Here is a 26,115-nt window from a genome sequence, read left to right as displayed (position 1 = left end):
ATCTGGGTAGAAACCACAGCTTTGCTGCCCTCCCACTAAATCATGTTAACTGAATTTGCTTAAGTTGGGCTTTCCTTCCTGGAGACTAAGAGTCACCCACACTTCAGGTTAACATGAGATGCTGTCAAAGGACACAGTGGGTATTAAGGGAAGTGGGCTGCTTGTCCCACCTGTCTGGCGTCGCAAATTTACAAGGTCATTTAAAAGGCGGCATTTCCTTTGTCAGGTGAACTGAGGCTTTCTCCGGGATATTATAATAACTTGATGTATTGAAAAGTCTACAACCTGGAGACACTTTTTGCAGATGCACTCTTAATATGTGTTCTTTTGTGGCTATGAAAATGCGCCAGTTTTCTATATGTGGGTTTTGATGTCGATGGGGAAGGAAAGCTGCCCATCAAAATATATTATTGACGTGAGTGAATCTTGGTGGTTTACACCATTCTCTGAGTGGTGTGAAAAAAAAAAAACAAACCAACTTTTTTCCAATGCTAACCTGGATCATTTTGTACTGGTCACATTAAAAACCTTAACCACCAGCTTTTCACAATTTCATCAGTTTCTGATGTCTTCACATTTCCTGTGACTTTTAGCATGTGTTCAATTTTACTTTTTTTTTTCCCTTGTAACCAACACATGTAACTCTATTTCAGTTGGCAAAGAACAAAATTCAGTGTTTCCTTCACACCCTGGTAAGGTTGGTGGAAACGTAGAAAACAGAAAAGCCTCTCACTCTTGACTGTTCTGCCAGTTAGCTTCTAAAGACCCCATTGGTAGAAGCATGGGGCACATCCACACAGAGGTGTGTTGCCCTGTGTGTGCTTGGCTGAGCTCAAGAGACACAGGAACTGGGGTTGAGACATTTGGTTGGGTTTGCTTCAAGTGAAATCACTTACTGATAAACATCTAGTCTCGTCTTTTCTCTAAGAAACGTCTTTTGTAGAAATTCCCTAAATTGCCTAATCCTGAAGTTACTTCCCACTTCAAACAGTTACCTTGTAAGGGTCAGATGGGCATTCCTGTGCAAGCATACTTCTGAAGGAGCCTTGTCCAGAACAAGAAGAAGAACATGTACAACTCTTTCATTTAAATATCCAAATTCAGGTAAATGATATGAGGTAGAAATGCACAAAAACAAAAAGGAAGAAAGAATACTATACATGAATGAAGGATTTGAAAAATTCTAGAAGTTGGTATGAGAAGATAGATTGCTGGCATGAGTTTACTACTTTTCCCTGTATGGAAAAGGAAAGAGGAAGCCATTTAAAGCGACCATTTGGCAGGACAAGTTAGTGTCTCTTAAGTAATGGTGTGCTGGAGCTGGCTGGAGCTGCTTCAGAAGACCAAATGTTCTCAGTTTTTCCCAAGTCCACATTCAATGACATCATGTTAGCATGAAGTCAGCCACAGTGGGGATATTGACATCACAGAGGGGCTAACACTCTAACCCAGTAATTTTCCTCTGCAGAGAGTGCAGTTAGCGTCACACTACTGAGTAAATCACCCCAGGGTCATGATGTTACACGATGGACATTTGGCATGAAGAGGTCAGCAGGTGAACAAGGAAGAAGGCCAGCAAGCCAGGTGGGAGGAGAAGAGAGACAGAAGGAGGAGGAGGACACCAGGAGACATTTGTCAAATGACTTAGAATCTTCTCAGCTGACTCAACTGAATGACATGTGACCAACGGCAAGGCTAAGGAACAAGACCGAGGTATAGTGTCCAATGAATGCCGAGAAATGGTTTCTGAAATTCCTGCAGAACCCAGGGGCTCACGTGTGTGAAAAAGCTTGAGAGCTCACACTCAGGAGCCACACAGCCAAGGCGTGCACTGCTAACTCAATGGGTCAGAGGAAACTCGATGATTTGAGGGGTCTTTTGATATTTACAGTGTTGTGGGGTGGGGCGGGGGCGTCAGAAACAGAAAGGTGAGCTTTATCCTCGTTTATGGGACACTCACCACAATCAAGAAGCTGTCGTAGTTCTGCAGGGTTGCTGGAGCTCTGTGTTCTGTAGAGAGTCGAACATTCCAGTCCTAGGACACAAAACAGACCATGTATGCAAAACACAGTTCTCTGGAGAACTTGAGAGCCTGGTGCCAGAGGGACATTCCAATTTCCATCCAGTATCTATTCGAGATGTGTACTAAATATTCTTGGAAGCCAACCCCAACAATTAATTTTATCTGCTATGTCAATAATTTTTGGCAAATCCAGTGAGCCATTAAAAAGCAGGTTACTCATATTTATTAAATTATGAAGAATCAAACAGCTCCCACAAGGAACGGCACGTTAGTCTAGAACAGTGGTTCTCAACCTGTGGGTTGGAACTCCTTTGGGTTTAAACGACCCTTTCACAGGGGCCACCTAAGACCATCAGAAAACGCAGATGTTTACATTACGATTCATAAAAGTAGCAAAATACAGTTAAGAAGTAGCACCAAAAATAATTTTATGGTTGGGGGTCACCGCAACAGGAGGAACTGTATACAAGGGTCACAGTGTCAGGAAGGTTGAGAACTACTGGTCTAGAGTTAGAAATTATCAGCCAGGATTCCTCCCCTGATACAGAGACCCACACAGCTAGCATGATTAGAACGGCCTCTATTGACAGCAGTTAGTAAGACAGTCACATATTGAATGGCCTAGAGATGCATATCAAGTTTAATAGCCATGAATTGAAGGTCTCAAACACTAACTCCCTCTAGCAGTCTGGTTACCTTTCTTCTCAATGGCTTCTAGGAGCTTGATAAGGAGAGGTGGGGCCACATCAGGAGGGGCGAACTGCTCAGCCAGATCAGGAAGGGTCAAAGCTGAAAAAAAGAAATTCCCGACATTAGGTTTCATGGGAGGCAGTCAAATGCATTCAACCACAATGAAGACTATTTAAATACAAGTAATTCAATGATTCCCATCCATAGCAAACTCAGAGTGGCGCTAAAGGGATTCCTACACCACACTACACATTATTGGAGCCTTAGGACATACCTGTTGTTTTTCTCCAGAACACTCTCCCAATGCCCACCAAGAATCCCAGAATCCCCTGACAACAGGCCTTGGATGGTCTCTCCTCTGGGACGTCTTTCCTAGGACAGACTGTCCTGCCTTAGGGCACCTCAGAGTGCAGGCTGGGTTAGGTAGAGGGGCTCCAGGCTAGACTGGAGCTTGGATGTTCAGGGAGCATTGAGAGATGTTTCAGGGTACAGCTCCCTTTATCCCCATGCCTGGGCAAATTGCTATTTAAGAGTTCAATCTAGGGGAGCTCTCGGAACATCTGAAATCAAGTCTGGCTTCTAGGTTATTATAAAAGAACCTTTGCTCAGGTAGGCGAGACTAGATAAAATCTTACGAGATAGTGTGTTATCCTGATACATACCTGAACAGCTGAACTCCTAGCAGTTGGGCATTCTTTTGTACCCTTGCACTGAGTTCTGTCAATAAAAGGCAACACCAATGACCACTGGCCACCTAACAACAAACTAAACCCCTGTGTAATTGTTATCAAAACTTTTGCGTGCGTGCGTGCATGCGTGTGTGCGTGCGTGCGTGCGTGTGTGTGTGTGTGTGTGTGTGTGTGTGTGTATGTGGTAGGAAATGAGACACTTAAAGTTTTTAAGGTTTATTTCATATTATGTATGGGTGTTTTGCTGGCATATACGTATATGATGTATATGTATATGTATCACTTGTGTGCCTGGAACTTGTAAAGGAAAGAAAACCCTGGAACTGGAGTTACAGATGTTTATGAATTACTATGTTGGTTCAGGAACTAAACCTGGGTCCTCTATAAGAGCAACAAGTGCTCTTAACCACTGAACTACCTCTCCAGCCCCAAGAAATACGATACTTTAATAAACTGTGTTTTCATATGTTATGAGTACATTTTACCAGTTGTAATGATACAAAAATATCTAATAGAATGACAATCACAAATTACTTGCTCTGACAACATTATATTGATAACCATATTTTTCACTCAAAAAAGGAAGAAAAAAAAAAACTGAAGTGAAAGTATTTTTCAAAACTATGCCAGAAGAGGGAGCTAAATATTTCACCTCACATTTCTCAAACTCCAAAATATAGCGTTGCGAATCTTAATAAAAACATCTTCAGGAGTAACTCATCTGTCAATAATCCAATAATTTCAGGTGTTTATGATTCATAACTTGCATCTTATCTAGGACAGTTTCATATAATCCACTGAATGGCCATAATTAGGTTTCAGTGAGGTTTTAGTGGTATAATTATTATAAGATGTATATGATATTAAAAAATTCTAATTAAACCCACTGTAAGTACCAAGAATCAACATAGAATAGTAACAGATTTATAACTAAAAGTAGTGTTATTAAATGACCTCAAAGAGCTAAGATGACTTGGGAAGTCATTTTGCAAACTCCGAAACTCCCTGGCCTAAGACCCCTGGAGTTCCCACTGTGTCCTGTCGGAGTCCCATGGGATTTGTCACTCAACTATATTGACCAAAGCAGCCACGCAGAATGAAAGAAGAACTAAATTCTAGAGGAAAACCCTATCACAACACTGTCCAATGACACTTTCTGTGATGAGAAAAACAGTTGGACAGGCTTGCTCTACAATACAATGACGACTGGGAACTTAAAATGTAGCCACTGCAACATTCAGCAACTGATTTTTTTTTTTTAAGTTTAATTAACAGATGTGGCCTGAAGTAGCTAAATGCAGGCTGTGACCACAGTATTTAAGACTGCAATCTGAGAACCTGAGCAAAGGCAAATTCCGATAGTGAAATGAAAAGTTTCTGAGTCATTTTCTGCTACACAGACCCCAGAATGAAGACATCTTTGTCCAAGATAAGGCATCCCTGATTGTACTCCATAACCTACAAATCTCTCCATCTGGCTACCTGGGAGACTCTGCCTCATGACACCAACATCTCATAGCTTTTTGACATAATAAAGGTAGAGTAGCTATCCATTAAATTTCTAGACGGTTCCTATGCAGAAAGCTGATGGGGATGAAGGACTTCATTCCTAGAACCAAGATATCTAAGAATAGGGGTAGTGATCTGTTTTGAGTTAGTATTAAGTTTGATTTTGTAGGTGATTTCTATGAAAAACCCAGCAATGAGATCAGTCAATTTTAAATGTCAAGATGTGAAACGTTTTTGAAAAGTGCTTATAAGCGGGGCGGTGGTGGCGCACGCCTTTAATCCCAGCACTCGGGAAGCAGAGCCAGGCGAATCTCTGTGAGTTCGAGGCCAGCCTGGGCTACCAAGTGAGCTCCAGGAAAGGCGCAAAGCTACGCAGAGAAACCCTGTCTCGAAAAACCAAAAAAAAAAAAAAAAAAAAGAAAAGAAAAGTGCTTATAATATAAATGTATTTATTAAAGGCTTATAATCATTTTAACTAAAAGCACTATAAAATTTAAAAAAAAAAAAGCTGATATGGAAGTATAAGCCTGTAATCCATCATGTGGGAGGCTACAACAGGAAGACCATAAGCTAAAAGATAGCCCAGGCTACCCAGCAGGACATTGACTAGAAGTACACACACACACACACACACACACACACACACACACACACACACACACACACACAGCAGCAGCAGCAGCAAAGGGCACACCATTTCATTTCCTTTGATAAACTATAAACCACTTCCCTTGGCTCTCATGTTTCAGCTCACAACAGTATCCTCTCCCACAAATACCTTCCCTCCTCCACTGAACAAAACGAAGGTCATCCCATCCATGTACGTACTAGAAGGGAAACGGGAGGTAGAGAAGTGGAGTAAAGAAATGCTGTCAAGCCGGATTCAGTACCGTGTTTTCCTGCTAAGGAACCCCAGCACAGCCCCAAACCCAAAAGCCCACAGCTAAGCAGTAATTACCCAAGTATGAATACCCACACTGCACTCATGCAACTAACTTGTTAAATCATTCCCCTTTCATTCACATATAACACAAGCATTTTTTATGATTTTAAAAAAACAAAACAAAAAACCAACCACCCACTGGCACTGAGATCGGAATTGCTTAATAAAGTTTATCTCTTTCCAAAATCTTATCAGCAGGATCACTTCAGCAGGCAAATATGAAAACTAAATTAAATGATAATTAAAAATTTCACATAACTGTGATTGAAATATGCACCCAGCAGTTGCTGGTTCGGCAAGGGCTACACGTAGCCTCTCTCTACTACAGCTGAAAAGAAAGAAAAAAGAAAAAAAGAGTCGAACTGTCTTGTTTTCCTTTGTCTTTCCTACATTTCCTTGGCAAAGATGTTTTTGTTCGTCTTTGGTTATCCTGAGCTACAAAGTACCTTTGTTTCACTCATACTGATGTTTCTGAAAGCCACTGTGATGGCCATGGCCACCAAACATCTGCGGGAACACTGGCCTTTTCAAACCACTGTACACATGTGTAGGAAGCAGGAGCTCTCCGGTTTGCACTGTGTCCCGTGAACGTCCAGCTGAATTTTTTTTTTTAAGACGGAAGAAGCTTTACTGTGCAAAGGCATCAATCACCAAAGCTGATCGAGATTTTGCAATCGAAACTTTCAAAGGCAACATTTACAAGGTGAGACAATCAAAAGAACAACAATTCCAGGATTTCCTATTCCTTAGTATAAGGTCTCTCACTCACTGCACTTCCTCTCTGAAATATTCAGACACAGGTAATATGGCAAGTGCCTGTCGCCGGCTTTAAACAATGAGATTATCACTTGAATTCTAAACAGCATTCTAAAACAAATGTTATTTTCCTCAATAATCCGAAACCCAACTATTCTCTAATTCCATTCAATATACTAGACCTGTCATTAGATTTCATCATAGGAGATTCCAGCAGGAAGCAGCAACTACTGGGGATGACTAAGCTTGGTAAGTTGTTGAGTAGTCCATAATGAAACATCATATCATAGTCTGATAAGTCCTAATGGTACCAAAAGTTAGTTTTAAAAAAACTACAGAACATATAGGTTGGGGCTAGCAAGCAAAATGCAAATTAGCAGCATGAACTTGTAAATTTTACATATAAATTCCATTTCATGTGATTTTTTCCAGATATTTTTGACCTGAAAAAGAATGTACTTTGATTCGGAAACTCGACATAATGCATTGTCTCAGGTCTGTGGAACCATGTTCATTCTCAAGCATCTGGAAACATCTGTGGACTTCCTGGCACATCCAAGCCCAGTTTCTCACTTAGCCAAATCATTTTTCACTGGAAGCAGTCAAGGTTGTGCAAGGAAAAAGAAACAATGTGAAAACAGCCAAAAGGTCTGAAAGGGGGGAATCTAAGCCATGTATAATTTCTAAGGAAAGGCAGACGCGGTCAGGGTCAGCCTGCCTTCCACACTCACAAGAACTCCGGTGAACCAGGGAGCCCTAGGTCATAGAAGAAATTACTCATGCTTCAACGGAGGCTGCATTTTCTCTTTGCTCTCTCTGCAGGCCCTGGTGACAACCAATCACACAGAACAGAAGAGACTCTCTCCAAACTGAAGCCCTGCCCAAACTACTTACTGGGGCAAGCCTCAACACTCCTGGGCACCAGCGGTGTGTGGGAGATAGGAGCATTGTGTGCTCTAAGTGGTGCCAACACCACTAAGTGCAAGATGAAACCAACACACAGCTGCACCTTTTGGAGGCATTCTCCATTTAAAAAAAAAAATTAAAAAGAAAGAAAAAAAAAAAAGACATTTTAAAGTTGGTGCCTGGCAGGACTGAGTGGAAAGTTTAAGGAGAAACATCAAAACGGCAGAGACTCCCCAAGCCAAGGATTTCATTCCTAATGGGAGCAGCTTGGAAATGTGTAAAAAACTGCTCGTTACCACTCAAAATGTAACTCGAAATACACAGGAAAGAAAGGATATATGCAAATGGGAACTGATATTAAATCAAGATGTTAAATTGTCTATGGACTTGCTGAATCCAAGCTTTATTTCTGTCTGAAACAATTTTCTCTTGTGACTTCAAAAGAAAAAAAAAATAGTGGCCACAAATCAAAGCAACTTCAATTTTTTTCTTAAACAAACTCTATAAGCTCGTTCATACTATCTACCTGTGACAGCTAATACCTTGGACTTCAAACTTGCTTAGCTCTGTGAGCTGCAAACCACATCAGAAGCTGGTGTGCTCTTTGAGCAAGATAGTTAACACTAAAAAATAAAAACAAAGTAAAAAAAAAAAAAGAAACTGTGGGTTCGTTAATTTTGGTACACACTGGTTTCATCAGTATTGCTATTATGATGAAAAGCACAGAGACATGGGTTTCCATCCTTGTGGTACCACTTCCTGACAGTAATCTTGGACAAGTTAATTAACTTGGACCTGAGTTTTTTCATCTGTAAAATGGGAGTAATTTTATGAGTTAGTCATGATTAGTGAACAACATACCCTCAGTGGACACAGTACTCAGGATGTAGAAAGCACAATCGTTATTAACAAGGGAATTCTTCAAGAAATCTTTACTATGATTAACAGATTTAAAAGGTTTTGTTTTTACGTGTATAAATGTTTGTCTGTCAGTCAATATATGCAACCACTTGTGTGCCTGGTGCCAAAGGAGGCCAGAAGAGGGCGTTGGATTCCCCTGGAACTGGATTTACTGATGGTTATAAGCTGCCATGTGAGTGCCAGGAACTGAATTCAAGTCCTCTGCAAGAGCAGACAATGTTCTTAACTACTGAGCAATCTCTCCAGCCTCATTAATAGATTTTTAAATATTCATTCCTGATGACAAAATTTAAGACCAGAACTATCTACAATATTAAGACATTTTTCTTAGTACTTCTTAAAGGAGGGGGGAATGCCTGATGGAGTAGATATTAACATTTTGCCTCTTGCTCTATAAATACTTGGTACCTTTAGAAGTCAACTCAAATATTATATTATTTTTAGTTTATCAGACTTTCTCCCAGTAAGGACCATAATACTAATCTGTTTGAATTATTTGACTTCAGTTCTCTGAATATGAAGGAAAAAACTAAGTTGGGATGATGGTGCAATAAATTATACTAAGCTTCCAGAAACAAGATGGGTTTTTCTTTGAAGGAGCGGGAAGATAAAAGTACAGGCAATGAAAACTGGGAACTGATAGGAAATGAAATATTCAGGCATGGCCACATTGTTTTCAGAGGTAACTGCTAACATGGAATTTTTCAAAACTGCCCACAGACTTAAACAGAAGTCTGCAAGTCCTTGAAGCTAGCTACCCTGAACTCCTTAGTTCTTCCTAGCTGTGTCCACCTCCCCTATCCCTTCTGCTCCACAGCTCTGAAGGCAAGGGGAGAATGGGAGACTCCACCCACTTACTTTTATTTCTACATTACAGACTGGCAGAAAGAAATGGCAGGCAAAGGTCTTATGAAGAACAAGTAGGCACACAGCTCTGCCTCTGCTAAAGCCTTCAAGTGACTAGAAAGAATACCGAAGCCCACACAAGGTTACACTTAATCTCTGACAGGCAGGCTAATTAATTGTGATCCTTATCACCTAAATTGGAATCTGATGTAAAGATGACAACTCACAGTGCACAGCAAATTAAAATGCTGAGCAGGAGGTAAATAGGGAAGAAAGTGAGCGCATGCACACACACATACACACACACACACACTCACTCACTCACTCACTCACTCACTCACTCACTCACTCACACACTTCCTACCCAGAAAATAAATTATAGTTGAGTCCAAGGAATTTCAGAGGCCAGTGATTTATAAGGAAGTTGGTCTTTTGGTCCGTTGGCTTAGAAAGATTTCATCTGAAGCATGACTCAGATGTCCCATAAAGGAAAGAATGGGGAGATGGGGATGGGGAGAGAGGGGGAAAAAAATAATCACATTTCGTGCACATGGTGGGCACTTGGCTCTTTGTTGAATGAGTGAATGAAGGACTGCTAATGACACCAGCTAGGAGCCGTGTCCCCACACTATTTCACACACATGCTCTTATTTATTTTTCACAGCAGTTCAAAGATGTCTAGTCTTTATTATTCGTGATTTAAAGGCAAGGAAACAGATGTAGAGAAATTAAGTCATTTGGGCAATGTCATAACCTCCTAAGTAGTGCACATGCGTTCAGCTCGGGCCTATTCTCTCATCCATCGGTCTCTGGCTAGGGAAAGAAACCTATGATGTTTCCCACAATTTCCTTTCAAGGTTCCCAAGTGTCAGTGGTAGCTGCAGTTAAGAGCTGCATAAGACATGTGATACTCAATGCCATAAGGCAACGTCCATAATATTTACTGGTGGGTTTAAGCACAGCCACTTTGACGGCGGCATCAGCGTGTGTATATCCTCCCCCAGCTAGACAGTAAATACGTTCTCCTCGGCTCTCACACTATCGTGATGTACAGATAACCAGCACTGTGCATAGAGAAGCAATAGGAGCCCCCGTTGACAGCAGATGGAGGTAGGGGAATACAGAAGAACTAGATGGCTGGGAGCTGACAGCAATGCTCATGTCTCTCCCACATAAATCTGATAATCAATTTCATAGTCAAACTTGTAAAACATGTTACAAATGCTACCTACAGTGAAGCCCGGTCATAAGAAGTGGTTTGAGAAGCCCCAAAGGCGATATAGAGGAAATGGATGGGACAGAACGTTATCACAGTGACATCGCAGGCCAGAAAGACGTCTGATCTAGGCTAGGAACCACTGACCACGCAGAAGCAGGTGCTGGCTGGCTAAGGGTGGACGGAGCTTGAGAAGGAAAAATTGCCAAAGAGGCAGAGTGGTCCAGCTGAACAGTACTGAGAGTTTTAAGAAAGCATGGATGGAAATTAGAGGCAAAAAGGAACCCCCAAGTCCCATCCTAGGAACCCCAGGTACCCAGGCCTTTTCTCTGACATTTACATACTGGAAACTTGAATGAATTGGTCAGCGAATGCCTGGCTATGTTCCACCTAGACTCTACAATTAGTATTTTGCCAAAAAAATGTTATAAATATTTTTGGTGCATCTCAAGGTAAGAGGCAGAAATTAGTTGCCATGGACTGTATCATGTTCCCCATAATTCATAGGTTGAAGCCCTCTGAGATACCAGCACATACCCCCAAAGTGATGATACTCAGAGACAGTCTCTGGAAGATTATTGAGTTTAGAGGTCATGGGGGTAGGTCCTTCATAATGAGATTTGTGCTCTCACCCTTCCAGGGGAAGATGCATGGAAGGAGGCCATGTCCAAGCCAGGAAGAGGCTCCTAGACTAGGTCTTCACCCAGTTACCAGAACTTACTAAAGTTCTATGATAATCTGAGTTCACATATCAGCAACCATATGTAAAGTGGAAAAAAAAAAAGTCCCTCTGTCTAGGAAAAGTCAGTAAAAATACAAACTCTTTAAGTATTTAGTAAACACCTTTGTGTGTCAGGATGCTTCTGACAGTGATTTACGGGAGTGCTGTCCAAGCCTTCACATGCCTACCGACAGTTCTTAAGTATATGTGGCGGAGGGCTTGGGATTCTGCATTTCTCACAAGCTTGCAGGTGATACCCATGCTGCAAGATCTCAGACCACACTTTCCAGGAGCAAGAATTGAGGATGAGTGTACCAACTGTAGAAAGAAAAGCATGCTAAGAGCTAGACGCTCTGGTTCCTGATACTGATAACTTGCCTACATGCACTTCTTCATAGGTTGGTGTTACAATGGACCTCGGGGACAAAGGACCTCAACTGTGAGGAAGGATGACATGAGTCACCACCTGACTGAGGTCCCAAGGTAAGTTCCAGCCAAGGAAAAGACTCCTTCGATTTGGTGTGTGGTTTGGAGAGCAGGCAGAGAGATGGGGCATTGGAGAAGCAGTGGAGGCCAGTCACCACGGCTACCAATGGCTTCCAAGCATTAAACAGTTAGTGTGAGAAACTGCTTGACACTTTCTCCTCGAGAATCTGAAGAGCCTTAGGAGGTCCTCTAATTGCCCCCATCTTACAGATGAGGAAAGTAAGATTTTAAAAAATGAGGCCATTGGCCCAAAGTCACTACAGCAGGAAATGGCAAACTGACTTGAACGAATCCAGCTTGCTGTCTTGGGAGGTCCACTTTGTGCATTCTGGAGGCTACACAGCCAAGGGCAGAGACTGCAAAGAGCTCTCCAAGAGACTCATGCAAATGACCCTCGCAACATTTACAGGCCTTGGTGACAAGGAGCATGTTTGTTCAAACCGGGCTTGGGGTGGTGGGCCGGCTCTCACCACCGCTTCTGCTTTATCAGGTTTGAGATTTTGCCAGCCCACTCAGCCAGGCTAAATATTTTCAAGACGGCATTTATTAAATATTTTTCTCATAAGGCTAAACTAAGCACATTCTTCCTCAAGAATGTCATTGGGTTTATTCAGCTAAAAATAACTGGCCAACTTATCATATTTGGCAAAATATGAAGGACTCTTTGTGAATCATCAGGTGGAGGAGAGGTCCAGTAAATAATATAATAACCCAGGGTCTGAAAAGATGGCTCAGTGGTTAAGAGCACTGGCTTCTCTTCCAGAGGACTCGGGTTCAGTTCCCAGTACCCACATGACAGTTCATCATGACTATAACTCCAGTCCCAGCAAACCCAATGTCTTCTTTTGGTCTCTGAGGGCAGTATATGCCTGTGGTACACAGACATGCAGGCAGGCAAAACATTCATTCATGTAAAATAGATAATAAAAATGAAATAATAATACAGTGACTAGGCTATCAGAAGGGGAAGAGCAAGAGAGAAATGGATTGTGTGTGGAATGGGCAAGAAAGATGAAAGACTCAAATACCGAACGGAAAATTCTCTATAAAATGGGAGAAATACATGAGAAAACAAGCTTGTAAGTCAGACTTCTTCATTAATAAAACCTTTTAAAAAAATCACAGGAAGAAAACTGTGCTATCTCCATATAATAAAGGCAAACAATCTTGAGATAAAAGTAAACGCAACCTTAATAGCATGAAGGCCACGGTTTGAAAGAAATCAAGCAATATGTTTTTACCACCTCTGTTCCAGGCCATTAATTCTGGTGGGCTAATACATTTTCCTATTTCAAAAGAAGCCATGTTCATCAGATAAATGAACAAAAATGCATCCACCTCTTCATTAAAGAAGCGGATGGACTTAGCTTGGTTATGGCGTTAAGAATGTTAAATGAGTCAGTTGAAGCAGAAGATGTAGTGTATCAACACATCCTCTTCAAAACACCTCCATTTGGAATCAGCCCTAAGTTACGGGCAGTTATTTTTGTCAGGCTAATCTTTTTTTTCTTTTTTCCTTAACTGCACTACCAGGAAGCACTACAGCTAGAATTGTAGAAAATATTAAGTAGATATTGATTACATCTGACCTTGTTCCACCAGAGATTCTCAGAATAAGCCAACTAGCTGGGAGGGGACAATTGAGGAGTGTGCACATCATAATAACTGCTTAAAAGTCCATGGGGGTGAAGTGGTCAAGTCGATACCAAGGAGCTAACTGCGAGAAGAGAAAAAGTAAAAGCAGCCCGACTCTGGGTGGGAGGTAACCAGCCTGGCGTTTTAATCAACACCTTAGCTCTTAGTGGAAACGCGGTGTCCTGCAGACAGGACACAGCTGAAACTTCCTGGCCGCAAGTGGGAATGGTGGGGAAATGTTGATTTTCTATAAATGGAAATACCTGGGATGTTGTTAATGAAAAAAGTCCCCGTGACTCAGTCTGGTGGCCGGGCAGCGGGGAAGGCACTGCTTTCGCTGTGGGGTGCTCTTTTCTGCCATCAGCATCTCAGAGAAGACCCTGTCTGTGCCGCCCCCCTCCACACACACACACACACACACACACACACACACACACACACACACACACCCTCCCCCCCACAGCCACCGCTTCTCTGTCGGGCTGAACAGGAAGTGGCAGTGCCCGCACCATGGGAAGGAGTTTTGTACATTTTGTTCTATGAGATTAGCCTCGGTAACTTTATGAATTATGAGCTGTCAACTCCTTTTTCAACTGCTATAGAATAGGCTTCTTAGAAATTGTAGCTATAAATAAAACAACAGATGTTTTCAATTGGCTCCAAGAGTGCTTCGGCAACTTTGTTAAAGGGGAGACGTTAAAAGAAATTGCCCCACGACTGCATTAGGGCTCCGCCTGTTGGTTGCTTTTGTAACAGCCTTCTAAAGATAAACGTTTTCATTCACAAATTATTGTTTGAGGCCACTTACAAATTGTTAGACTCTAACAAAGAAACCAGGAAGGGGTTAAAAAAAAACAAAAACAGCCGTACCCTCTCTGTGACTTCTATTTATGTATGTATGTGTGTATGTATGTATGTGTGTATGTATGTACGTACGTATGTGTGTGTGTGTGTGTGTGTGTGTGTGTGTATGTATGTATCTGTGTATGTATGTATGCTTAGATCCTTTTCTGGGCACAATTTCATTACATCCTGGGGGGGGGGGGATCCAAAAAGGTAAGAAGTGAAGGATGTGTTTGATGTTTCCTGGTTTCTCTATGGGCAATGAGAGTCAGGTAACATTCAGTATCTCTGAGCCACATTCACATGCAGCTGGAGTGAAATGACCACGGGTTAATACGATCAGCTGTATTAAACGGCTTCTAGTTCTTAAACTGTAGGATTTGGAGAGGAAACAACACAGCTAAATACAAAATAATTAAATTTATACTTTTCGTGTCCATGAATCACTTTAAAAAGTAACTCTGTGTTCTCAGCCGCTGCTGTGCTACCGAAACTCTGGCAACAATGGGAGGTGCCCGGAGGACAGCTGGCGTCAGCACCCCACCCAGGCCGCTTCAGACGTGTGTGCTCCGCACAGGGGAAAGTGAGAGAGGGGTGGCCAATTCCTGACACATCATCGCGTTACAATGCCCTGTCATTCTGAACCCAGGGTACGGGGCTCACAGGGGCGTTGGCGAATTAGGTACACATTTTCCCTTTGCCAAAATGAGCAGTCCACACAAAGGGACTCAAGGACTCCGGTGGCTTCCTACATGGACCTCGTGGAAGACAACAGGCCAGTGTGTAAGTGGTGACAGTGGAGCTTCTGCGTGTGCTGACTCGTGGGGAGGGAAGAACGGGGAACTGAGAAGAACATAAGGCCAGCAAGGGAGGGAAGACAGACGGAGCAGTCTCTGACCTGGAAACTACACTGCGCACTCAGGGTACCTCCTGGAGGGGTGACAGTGGCCTGGAAAAGCCCATCGGTCTCATCTGGTGCCTGGGAAAGGGACTCAGAGAGATCGGGTGTGGGCACCCAGGGCCCCGATGGTACATACAGCGGAGGTTACAGCTCCAAGAGCGCTTCTCTTTCCATATGACCTTTTTTTTCTTTCTCTCGTCCTCCCTCTTCCACACTTGAGTTATTTCTCAAAGTAATCTTTTTTTGTTTTGTTTTGTTTTTTGTTTTAAAGGTTTATTTATTTATTATGTATACAGTGTCATGCCTGCATGTATCCCTGCAGGCCAGAAGAGGGCACCAGATCTCATTACAGATGGTTGTGAGCCACCATGTGGTTGCTGGGAATCAAACTCAGGACCTCTGGAAGAACAGCCAGTGCTCTTAACCTCTGAGCCATCTCTCCAGCTCCTGCCTTTGGATGTCTGACCAATGCACGTCCAGCAGCACTGCTGGGCTCTGAGGGAAAGGGGTAGAGGAGGGCAAACTGCCTATGAACCAGTCAGTGACGGTAGGTAGAAGTGGGTGACCCCCAGGAATCTACCCTGCTTCCCCACCCCACCCCCGGCCCTAGGGCTTTCTAAGTTTATGTGTTCCCCAGAGGAAACTTGCCATTCAGTTCCTGAATTCTTCAGAAAAATCATACCTTCTTTAAAATGTGGTCATGGAAAATAATCCCAAGCCACACAAGATCAGAAACAAGCCACTAAGCCCAGAGCAACTGAACTGTGGGGACGACAATGACGAGAGCCACGGCCAACACTGTGACGCCTGTAACATGTGCTGTGTTCTGCAGGGCTGTGCTCCGGCAGCTTTTACCGAGATTTCCAACTGCAATCGTCCACCACCCTGGGAGGAGAGCTCTACAATCCCCACGTTTATGAGGAGGGGAAAGACGGCCGACTCACCGAGTTTGTTCAGTCTCATGCAACTGAACCAGTCAGAGCCAACATTCAATTCAAGGGACTCCCCGTGGACCAAGTACCTTCAAAAACGACCGTCCAGAGCCAGGTGGCAAAGTCAGACATGGTTCTGTGGGCAAAAACTGACTTTGGGAAGTTGAGAACGCCTCCCTGATTGGTCTGGCTCCCTACAGAACACAGTCCTCTTTTCCTCAGAGTTCACACAATGTACAGCATATCTGACTGTTGGCTACCCAATGGGAACAGGCCCCATCATGGTGACATTCACCTCTCCTCACTCCTGAAAATCACAACAAGAGCTTGTGGGCACAGTTCTGTCCTTTGCCAACTGACCATTCACTCTGGCAGGGAAAAGTCAGATCTGGAAAGAAATCCAACGGAACACGTGACACGGTCCCCATGTAGACTCCAGACCACGTCAGAGAGGAGTCGGAGGCAGCCTCTGCAACAGGGGCTTGGAATGGAAGCAGGTATGTGAATGAGTTCTGCAGCAGCTACATTAATCTTTTACTTACTCTCATAAATACAAAATATGGCCACTTCAACATATAACAGATAAAGAGAATTAAGTAGGAATTGTATAGGCTACATTTCTACCCATGTCATCCTCAGAACAAGCTCGGTCTAGAGCAGCGACCCGCCAGCAGCCCAATGTGGCTGTGACATGAGCATGGTAGACCCCGGAGTGGGCAGTGGTGCTTTTTCAAATAGTCCTCCAGTCTTCCTCAGCGCAACCTTGGTTATCTTGGGAAGGTAGTCGTTTAAAAATCAAAATTATTAAGACAAACAAATGAGGGACTATACTGTAGTGTTACAGGAGGGTCAAATAGGAAGGCACACTTTTACTGATGGCACATAACCACTCAAAATGGCTCAGCCCTCCTGGGCAAGCATTTGGGCTGAGCTGAGTGGGAGATGGAACACCCACAGCACTTGACACAAGAAAGAACCTACGAAGAACTTACTAAATCAGCTGTCCCAAAGATTGTCATGGCGTCCAGCATGAGGTCAGGACATCAGCAGGGCTGTAGCGAAATGGTCTGATTAACAAAGTGGTTGCATCTGAGGATGCATCCATCTGCTCCTGGCTTCCCCTTAAAATGAGCAGGAAGTTTGACTGTGTGCCTCCTGTTTCGAGACCAGTGTCTGCTGACGGCAGATGACAGAAGGTTCAATTACCAGGGGAAGGCTGGCATCGCTTAGCCATTAAGCTAGAAAGCACACAGTCTGCTTAGGTTCACATCTGGACAATATGAGCTGCAATAATTTCATTTATAAAATTAGGGGTCATTAACATGCCCCGTATTGGCTGAAAGACGAACAGACAGAAGTTACAATATAGAAGGGGTGGAGGTAGAAATATCTACCAGTATCAGAGGCAGAGACAGGTACCTTCATGAGCAGTGCTGCTTCTTGATAAGACGGTCTAATGGTGTACATGTTTATAGCACAGTCCCGCCACCAGTTCAGTCTTTATAGACCATTTCGGTTAATGACCTCATTCTTAAAAAGACATGGAACTATTTTTCAAGGGTGGTGGTTGCAATCTTAAGTCTAAGCTGCACGTAGTCTGGAAACACCAGAAAAAAGAAAAGAAAAGAAAGAGATGGCTAAAGAGGAGAGCAGAGCCATGCTGCAGCTCCTTACACTTCGATACTGTCTTCTTGCACGAGGTAACGCTGCCTGCTGCTCTCTCCCCGAGCCTGTACATGGCTGCGAAGCTTTGACCCAGCTCCTCATCGACACTTCTAAGAAACAATGAGTTTCATAACTCAAATATCTATTCATAGTTTGGGCCCAGGAGAGAGTTTCTTTTAAACAGGTGAGTGTCTTTTGTTTTCTCTGAGGGCAAGGTGTTTGTGGGAGGTGGGGGGCGGGGCAGCAGAAACCAGAATTGCAGACAATTCTCATCTTGGATCACATATCATAAACTAACAAAAGACACCACGTTAAAAAAAAATGATTATTCAGGAAAAGCAGCAAGAAAAGAACAGAAAGTTATGTTTTCCACAGGGAATCTCCCTTAGAAATGTCACTTCCTGGATGGCAGATGCTGTGTGCACTGAGTGCCTTGAACAGGCACAACTAACACAGAACAGGGAGTAGATATTAAAGGCATGGAGTCTCCTCCAGAAATGACAGTTCTGGATTTAAAAAAAAAAAAAAAAAGGCTATGCAGTAAATGGTTGGTAGAAATGTTAATGTACTCTGCAAAAATCATCTAATGAAGGAAGAGTGTAATTGTGCAGCATATGTATAAAAGCAGAACATAATGCAATCAAAGGATTTCACACCCTGTACATGAAATGTTCCAACTGGCTGCCATGACCGCATTAAGCCAAGAGGCCAACTTCATGGTTACTCTGTAGTGTCAGCCATCTTTCTGTTCGACAGAAGGGGTGAAGAAGTTGGAGGGAACCTCATGGTTCCTCTTGTCATCCACCCATCTGTATTTCCCTAACTTCCCAATTCTGTTTCTTGCTCCTCTAACTCAAGATGCTCAAGGGAGGTTATGGCAAGTCCAGATGTGGTGGTGATCTGGGCCCACTCCCGCCTTGGACCAGACCACCCGGCATCCCAGCTTTCTGTGACACCTAGCATAGCAGTAGCCAAGAAGCCTCTATAAAGTACTTCTGACCTCTCCCTACAGTGGCCATACCTGAGGATGCTCTATCCTGCAAGATGGGTCCCAATGTACCACCTCTCCCAAAATCCTGCAGGGTCACCAAGCCACAAATATCCAAGTGAATGCACTTCAATGCAATTGCCATTCAATGAGGCAGAACATGGGGCTCATGCTTGTTGAACAGCTGCCCTGCTTTCCCAGACCCCTTTTAACTTGACAGTGTTTTCCTTCTTCCATATTCTCTCTCTCTCTCTCTCTCTCTCTCTCTCTCTCTCTCTCTCTCTCTCTCTCTCATATTCATTTCTTCATTTTCTCTCCCCCTACCCCGGCTCTCCCTCCCAGTGACCATCCTCTCCAGTCTATGACAAAGCTCAAGGTTGCAAGTACTCTCTGGCCTTTGCTCACACAAAAGCCCGCCTCTTTAACTGACTAAAAAGAAAAATCCATCCCACTGATACAGGAAATATGAAATGGGAATGATCCAGGACACAAGGACATGGTCAGTTTTCACAGAGCATCAAGCCCAATTCTCATAGTAAGGATATGAGGAACAGTCGCCTTTGGAAAAACACGACTGCTCACCGATAGGAATCACTGGGAAAATGTATTATCAACACTGCACACAATGGATTTACTATTAGAGCTCAAGATATGCAATCGTACTCACTTGACCAGAATCAACTTTACTACCATAGGAGTACAAGAAGCAAGCCATAAATTGATGTTGCATGTAAAATATCACAAAATGATTTTACATATATTGTGTTTAGAGACTCTAAAAACAATAATAAAAAAAAACCTAAAGACAAACACAGAGTGGGATGGGAAAACACTAAGCTAATAAGCAACTTCAAACTGTTTCCATTAAGGAACAGGAAACATCTAGTTGGGAAAATCAATTTACTGTGAACTCAGCCATTTTGAATCAACAGATACTTGCTTTTAAACACTTCTCTGAGTCCTCTTCTACAAATTCAGGGTCTCGCTTCCTGAAAGCAGGTACTTCAGAGAAATACTAAAACTGTACCGGCAAGGACCCTGAGTTACTCAGGCTGCAAAGCCCAGGCCCCTGCAGCTACTGGCCATCAAGGCCCCAATCAGTTAGGGCTGCAAGTAACAGAATTGGGAACTCAAGGAAATGCAGATCGCTGGAGCCATGAAATCCCCTCTAACTTCACCCTTTCTGTCTAATTTGCGAAGCCCAATACTCCAAAAGGTGAGGTAAGGATATTCTCCGAGTTAGACTCTCTCCCCGACAATAGCTGTGAGAGACTACAGGACCCGGTGCTGTGTGGGAGCTGGTCAGCTGACTCCTTTCACTTTCGCCCTGACTTCCTCCCTTCCGATGAAGCACAGTGGAGCCTGAGTAAGCCCGGAAAGCTCAGAGAATGCTGTGTACACAGGGAGGCTGAGATGAAGATGTAGACAGCTTCAACACACTTACGAAGTTCCCTCCCCCTCATCGCTAAGCATGGCCTCATGTTCCCCAGGGATGATTCTGCAGGGCAGAGTTCCATTAACTCCTGGTCCGTAAGACTCACAAAGCTATACCCAACAAGTGACGGTCTTCGCTCCATTGCTGAGGCAGGCAGTGAGGCTGCTCTGGAGGCTGCCCCAAGTAATCAAATTATTTCAATATTGGTGGTCAAGAATGAATACCAACCAAGTCTCTGGGAAGACTCAAGTCCTGACTTCAGAACTTGTTCCTGAACCCATTAACTTTCCCTTTTTTTTTTTTTTTTTTTTTTTTTTTTTTTTTTTTTTTTAAGCTGCAAGTGAGCTTTCCACATGTGTGGCATTGGAAAAATCTTTGACAACATATTCAGGATGACTGAAAGAGTCCTCGAAAGCCAAGGACTGATGCTTCTCTGCTAACTTTAGACAATCAAATGGGGTTAAATTTCATCATCTATTTAAAAATCTCAGAAGTTCTAAAAAGCTCTGTAGCAACCCAATGGCTAAAAGCATTCCAGGTCCTTCTGGATTTATTCCCCTCAAAGGTCTCTCCCCGGACATGCTGCCTCCGAGCCACATCGAATCCATCCCTGCAGTCAGGGCCCGGCTTGCCTGTGTCAGCCGGGGACGCGGGCAAAAGGGCCTTGGAGGTTACCCAGTGGAAAATTTGGGAATAAGATTCCAGAGCCTCAGGAAACTCTGATTTAATTTAAGATACTGTTTTGTTTGCCTCGTGGAAGAAAAAAAGTAAAAGGCAACTGAGGTAATCTGCACCTCTGCATTCCATAAAATTTAAGACCTACAAAAAAAAAAAAAAAAAGACTGTGGGTCTAAAAAACAGTTAAGTTCTTCCAAAGGTGTCATCTCTTGAATTACAGTAAAACCTAAGTTACAACTGGAAATCAAGACACTTCTTGGTCCATTCAGACCAACTGAAGACTAATCATGATTTACATATTAAACTGATATTTCTATAGTCCTAGACTTAGGGTCTTGACAGCATCATTTTTCAATTGAAAATTTCACTAAAATGAAGCCTTTGTTATGCAGTTTTTACACTGAAAACACCCAGATGAGACACACACACACACACACACACACACACACACACACACACACACAAGATCCCAACATCTCAGCGCTACATCACGTCATTCCTCCTCCTATGATTTTACTTTTTTCTTTTAGGAAGGAGAGTGTAGGTGGGGATCGATAACCCTCCCCCCCCCCCAGTCCTTTTCCAATCTGAAATCCATGACTCAAATTTCTTTTTCAGTAAACTTTCCATTTTTCTATTCTGATAGGAGAAGACAGGAGGAAGCGGCTGTACAAAGCAATGGATCACGTAGGTGAAGAATTACTGTGTTCTTGGGAATCCCTCCTGGCTAAGCTTTATTTTGGTAGTGGCACCAGATGAAGAGGGACCTCACAGGAGTCCCCAGAAGTTTGCTCTGACACTGATGGATACTGACTCGTATCTCTTTCAGATGTGCAGATTCCTATTTACTGGCCATACTGATGACCAAATAGACAACATGTAAACATCTCTTGAGATCCTGGAAACATGACTGAGAAGATGACTCACTCAGTCCATGAAATGTTTGCTGCACATGTAACAGGACCTGAGCTTGCATCCCCAACACCCACATTAAAAACCTGGAAGAACCTGTCTGTGGTTCTGGCAGATGGATCCCTGGAGTTCACTGGTCAGCCAACCTAGCCAAATCAGTGAGCTCTAGGTAGAGAGAGAGAGTTTCTGTCACTAAAAACAGTATGGAAGGGTTGGAGAGATGGCCCAGTGGTTAGTACTGCTAGCTGCTCTTGCAGAGGACCCAGGTTCAGTTCCCAGCACCCATATGGCAACTAACAACCACCTGTTACTCCAGTTCCAGGGAATGGAACACCCTCTTCTGGCCTCCACAGGCACCCAGAATGCACATGGTGCATATACCATACATGCAGGCAAACACTCATACACATAAATACATATTTTTTTATGTAGAAAGTGACTGAAAATACTAGGCACTGACCTCTGACCTCAACACACACAGAGACCTGCATGAATGTGAATACACATAAAACACAAACACATACATACATCACACATACATTAAAACCAAACAAAATTTATAAAGTTATAAACCCTAACACCGTGATCCTCGGGGGTACAGAATGCCACTTTATTAGAGTGGGCACAGATGGGCTCAGCGGTTTCTGTGTCAGGCACTCTTCTCATGGAGCAAACGTCACACCTGCGTGGTCTAATGCTGTATGAATATGACTTCACTGAAGTAGGCAGGAAGCATGCATTCCAGTTACCATAAAGAACTCCAGTAAGGCAAATGTGTGCACCAGATTCCAACAGCTCTGCTCATGGTAGGTACTTGCAAACATGCCTGAAAGCCCCAGCTGCTTTTAATTAATAGCACATGCTGGGAGCACCTAGCCTAACTTAGCAAAATATCACTTTATTTTAAATAGGATTCTGAACATTTTTTATAAGCACTGGATCCATTTATTTTTCAAGTCAAATAAATAACCCCAAAATAAATTTAAACTGGGCTCTTTTAAAAACAGTCATATTTCACATTGAATGTGCTCCTGAGGCCAGAGGAAATGGTCTTTCCTTTCCCAAACTTTTTAGCCAAGTACTCACAAACCCTGTTTCTTCCCAAGAATATTTGCTTTTTTTTTTTCCAAATTTCTCAAAGCCCAGTTTTAAAAGGCTGGAACTTTTCACAAGGCAAAATAATTCCATTTGCTTGTTGGCTCTTTCTCTGAGTCCAACTTGGATCCTATGGGACACATAAACCCTTGACTGAAATGCAGACTAAGTGTCATGAACCATGCTAGGATATTGGTCAACCACAGCTCAAAGTACAAATTCAAAGAGAGATGGGGAGTTAGCTTTAAAGCGAGTGTGGCAAGCAGACACACCACTGAGCATGACTTTTTAAGCCAAAGTAACAGAAACATACAAGGAGAAAATACACATTTTATGACTAATTGGGGAAGTAAGACCAGTAGGTAGCCAGGCAGCCATGACTATGCTAGGAAGATAGGACAAGGTAAATATAGATCCACGTTTACCCTGAATTCCTTAATTCCTTAACTGTTTTGTCAAATACATTTGTAGGGCCTGGGATGCTATCTTAGTGGGTGCTTGTCAAGCGTGGCTGAGATCCTGGGTTCAATCCCTAGCATTGAGGGGAAGAAAAAAAAAGAGTGCAGGTACTATATGGGGGAAAAATACAAAATTGAGCAGAAGAGGAAAAAATTGAACAGCAGAGAAAAAAATACAAAAATACAAAATACAAAAGCTTCTGCCTTGGGAGGGAAAAAGTGGCTCTGGTTTTCAGCCTGTGCTGTGTAGCCAACCGCCACTGGATGGCAGTGGGGTCTTATTGTTCAGGAAACTGGTCGGCGAGCCCCGGTGACTCAAGTCTTTTCTCCAACATGCCTGGCCCCAAGGATATTAGGGGGAGGAAAAAAAGGCTCTTTTCTACAAAGAAAGGTTGGGGACCTCTGACCTAGAAATCACAAGCCTCTGTCTGATTTTCAATAAGTTTCTTGAAAACTAGTATCAAAGCATGGAACTGAAGACCAAAACAAATTAGAACTTCTAAATAATTTCTAAGAGTTTGGAATTCAGGCAGCACATGCCACATACATGCACACATCTATCTGCATGTATGCATGCAGGCAGGCAACACACACACACACACACACACACACACTCACACTCACACACACACTCACACACTTCTGCAGTCTGCTACTGAGATACTGTCATCCTGAGCCCAGTAAAGAAACCGAAACCACACCCACTTTTTCTGGTGAACTTGATGGCTTCACCACACTTTTCAATGGTACACTCTTCCCTCCTTCCCTTTGGGGGTGGGCGTGGGGAGTCAGTCACCTCACCAGTGACAAGCTTTGCTTTCAGTAAGGACATTTGCCAACTTAAACAGCGTCTCCCAGGGCAACAGGATAATCAGAGACACATGTAGGCCCTCGCTGTCACCAGATGCAAGCAAACTCAACCTCCGCCTGAAATTGAGCCTGTAATTCGGCTGATCCTCAGGCTTGGAAAAGGTGTGGTCCAGAGAGGGTCTAGAATACAGCCCTTGACTTAACAGCAGAGAAGGGACCCAGGAGCAAACTTTTTGGTCTCTCCAGGGCTTCTAACCAGCACTGCTCCTTCAAAGGAGACACCAGAAGGCCAACTGCTCTACTACTTGGCAGATGAACACCCTAAGATACAAAGCCCTGAAATCTTCCTCCCTCCTGCTGACAAAACTCGGGCACCGTTAGCCAAGCTGGATCACAAGGTGTCAGCAGAATCTATCCAGTGGGTCACTACTGCCCACAGCCAAGGCCCCACCCATCAATGGCTTACAAGCATCCAGAGCCCTCAGTTTTTCTTGTTTTGTTTTTTTCGTTGTTGTTGTTGGTTTTGTGTACGTGTGTGTGTGTCTTTTTTGTTTTGTTTTTGTGGTACTGGGATTAAACCCAGAGCTTCCTGCATGTTAGGCAAGTACTCTACCACCATGCTGGCTAGTTTTATTTCAACTAGCCCATTTTGGAAGAAGGGACCTCAGTTAAGAAAATGCCACCACCAGATTGGCCTGTAGTAGTTTTTTGTTTTGTTTTGTTTTGTTTTTTTCTTGGATTGATGATTGCTAAGAGAGGACCCAGCTCACTGTGGGCAGTAACTCCCTTGGGCTGGTGGTCTTCAGCGCAATAAGAAAGCGGGCTGAGTAGGCCATGGTAAGCAAGTCCATAAGCTACTTTCCTCTATTGCCGATACATCAGCTCCAGTTTCCAGGTTTCTGCTTTGAGTTCCCGTCCTGACTTCCCTGGAATAAATCTCTTCCTCGCCACGTTACTTTTGGTCATGGTGTCTTATTACAGCAATGGAAATCCTAAGACAATCACTAAACTGCATATGTCAGTTGCCCTCCCCTCCTCCCTCCCTTTATTTTTTAACAGGGTCTCAAACATGCTCTGTAGTCCAGGCAGGCCTGAAACTTGTGATTCTCCTGCCTCAGTCTCCCAAACAGTTGGGATTGCAATGCGCCACAGCTCCGGCTCAGAGTCCTCAGTACAGCCTAACAAGTGATAATTTAAAGGGCTGTAAGGAATTATAAGGACATACTCATTATAAAAATGACTACCTAAATATAACCAGATGCCCTGAACAACCAACGAGTTTTCAGAAATGGTGCTTAAACCATTTGAGCTGAGAACCTGAGTGGACTTGGGCACAACAGGCTACCAGAGATGTTTTGCAGATTTTAATCAAAAGTACAATGTCACTCACACATTATGACATTGCTATTTCAAAATCTATGCTAGATTGCTTTTTCTTCTATCACTTCGTTTTCTTTTTTCCCTTTCTTTTGAAACAGGGTCTCAATTTCTAAGCCAGGCTATCCTTGAACTCTTGACTAGCTTCCTTGCTTTTGACTTCCTGAGTGCTGAGCCTGCAAATTTACACCATCATACCCAGCTTGAGAAATGATCTTATAGTCCAGGTTAGCCCTAAACTCAGTATGTGGAGCAGGCTGGCCTCAAAATCCTCTTGCTCCGGTCTTCCAAGTGCTAGGAGTTCCACACTAGAATTTCTACTTCCACAGTAACAAAGGCAATGTTAATCAGCACAATCATCATGCTATCTATCTTATCAAATACAGTGGGCGGCAGCAGCAACAACAACAAATAGGTGTGGTCATAGAGCCAGAAATCCCAGCACTCAGGAGGCACAAGCAGGAAGATCTCAAATCCAAGGCCAGCCTGGGCTACACAGCAAAATCCCATCAAGACAAAAAAACCAAAAATGTCTATTGGGTGTCATCCTTGTTCAGATCGTGTTTGGGTAGTCATGTTGATGAGACTGGATGGGTGTAGCTTCTGACATATTGAGGAGACACCATCTTCACGTGGAAGGGGGAAAGCTCACAAGGCCTCAACTATACAGAAAGAACTGC

The 26,115-nt window shown here is 43.2% G+C and overlaps 1 protein-coding gene across 1 annotated transcript in view; it reads right to left on the bottom strand.

Moving 5' to 3' along the window:
- The window catches only part of Pik3r1 (phosphoinositide-3-kinase regulatory subunit 1), an 87,755-nt gene that overhangs the window by 26,313 nt on the left and 35,327 nt on the right, over nt 1-26,115 (bottom strand). Inside the window, exons 3-4 of the mRNA XM_006982723.4 lie at nt 2,720-2,812; nt 1,961-2,035 (exon numbers count right to left, since the gene is read on the bottom strand). Coding sequence (XP_006982785.1) covers nt 1,961-2,035; nt 2,720-2,812 — 168 coding nt within the window. The remainder of the gene's footprint in view (nt 1-1,960; nt 2,036-2,719; nt 2,813-26,115) is intronic.

The sequence above is a fragment of the Peromyscus maniculatus genome, chromosome 15, assembly GCF_049852395.1.
Source record: "Peromyscus maniculatus bairdii isolate BWxNUB_F1_BW_parent chromosome 15, HU_Pman_BW_mat_3.1, whole genome shotgun sequence".
NCBI classification, from domain to species: Eukaryota; Metazoa; Chordata; class Mammalia; order Rodentia; family Cricetidae; genus Peromyscus; species Peromyscus maniculatus.
The sequence above is the reverse complement of the archived record's forward strand: the minus strand, read 5'-3'. Positions and strand labels throughout refer to the sequence as shown.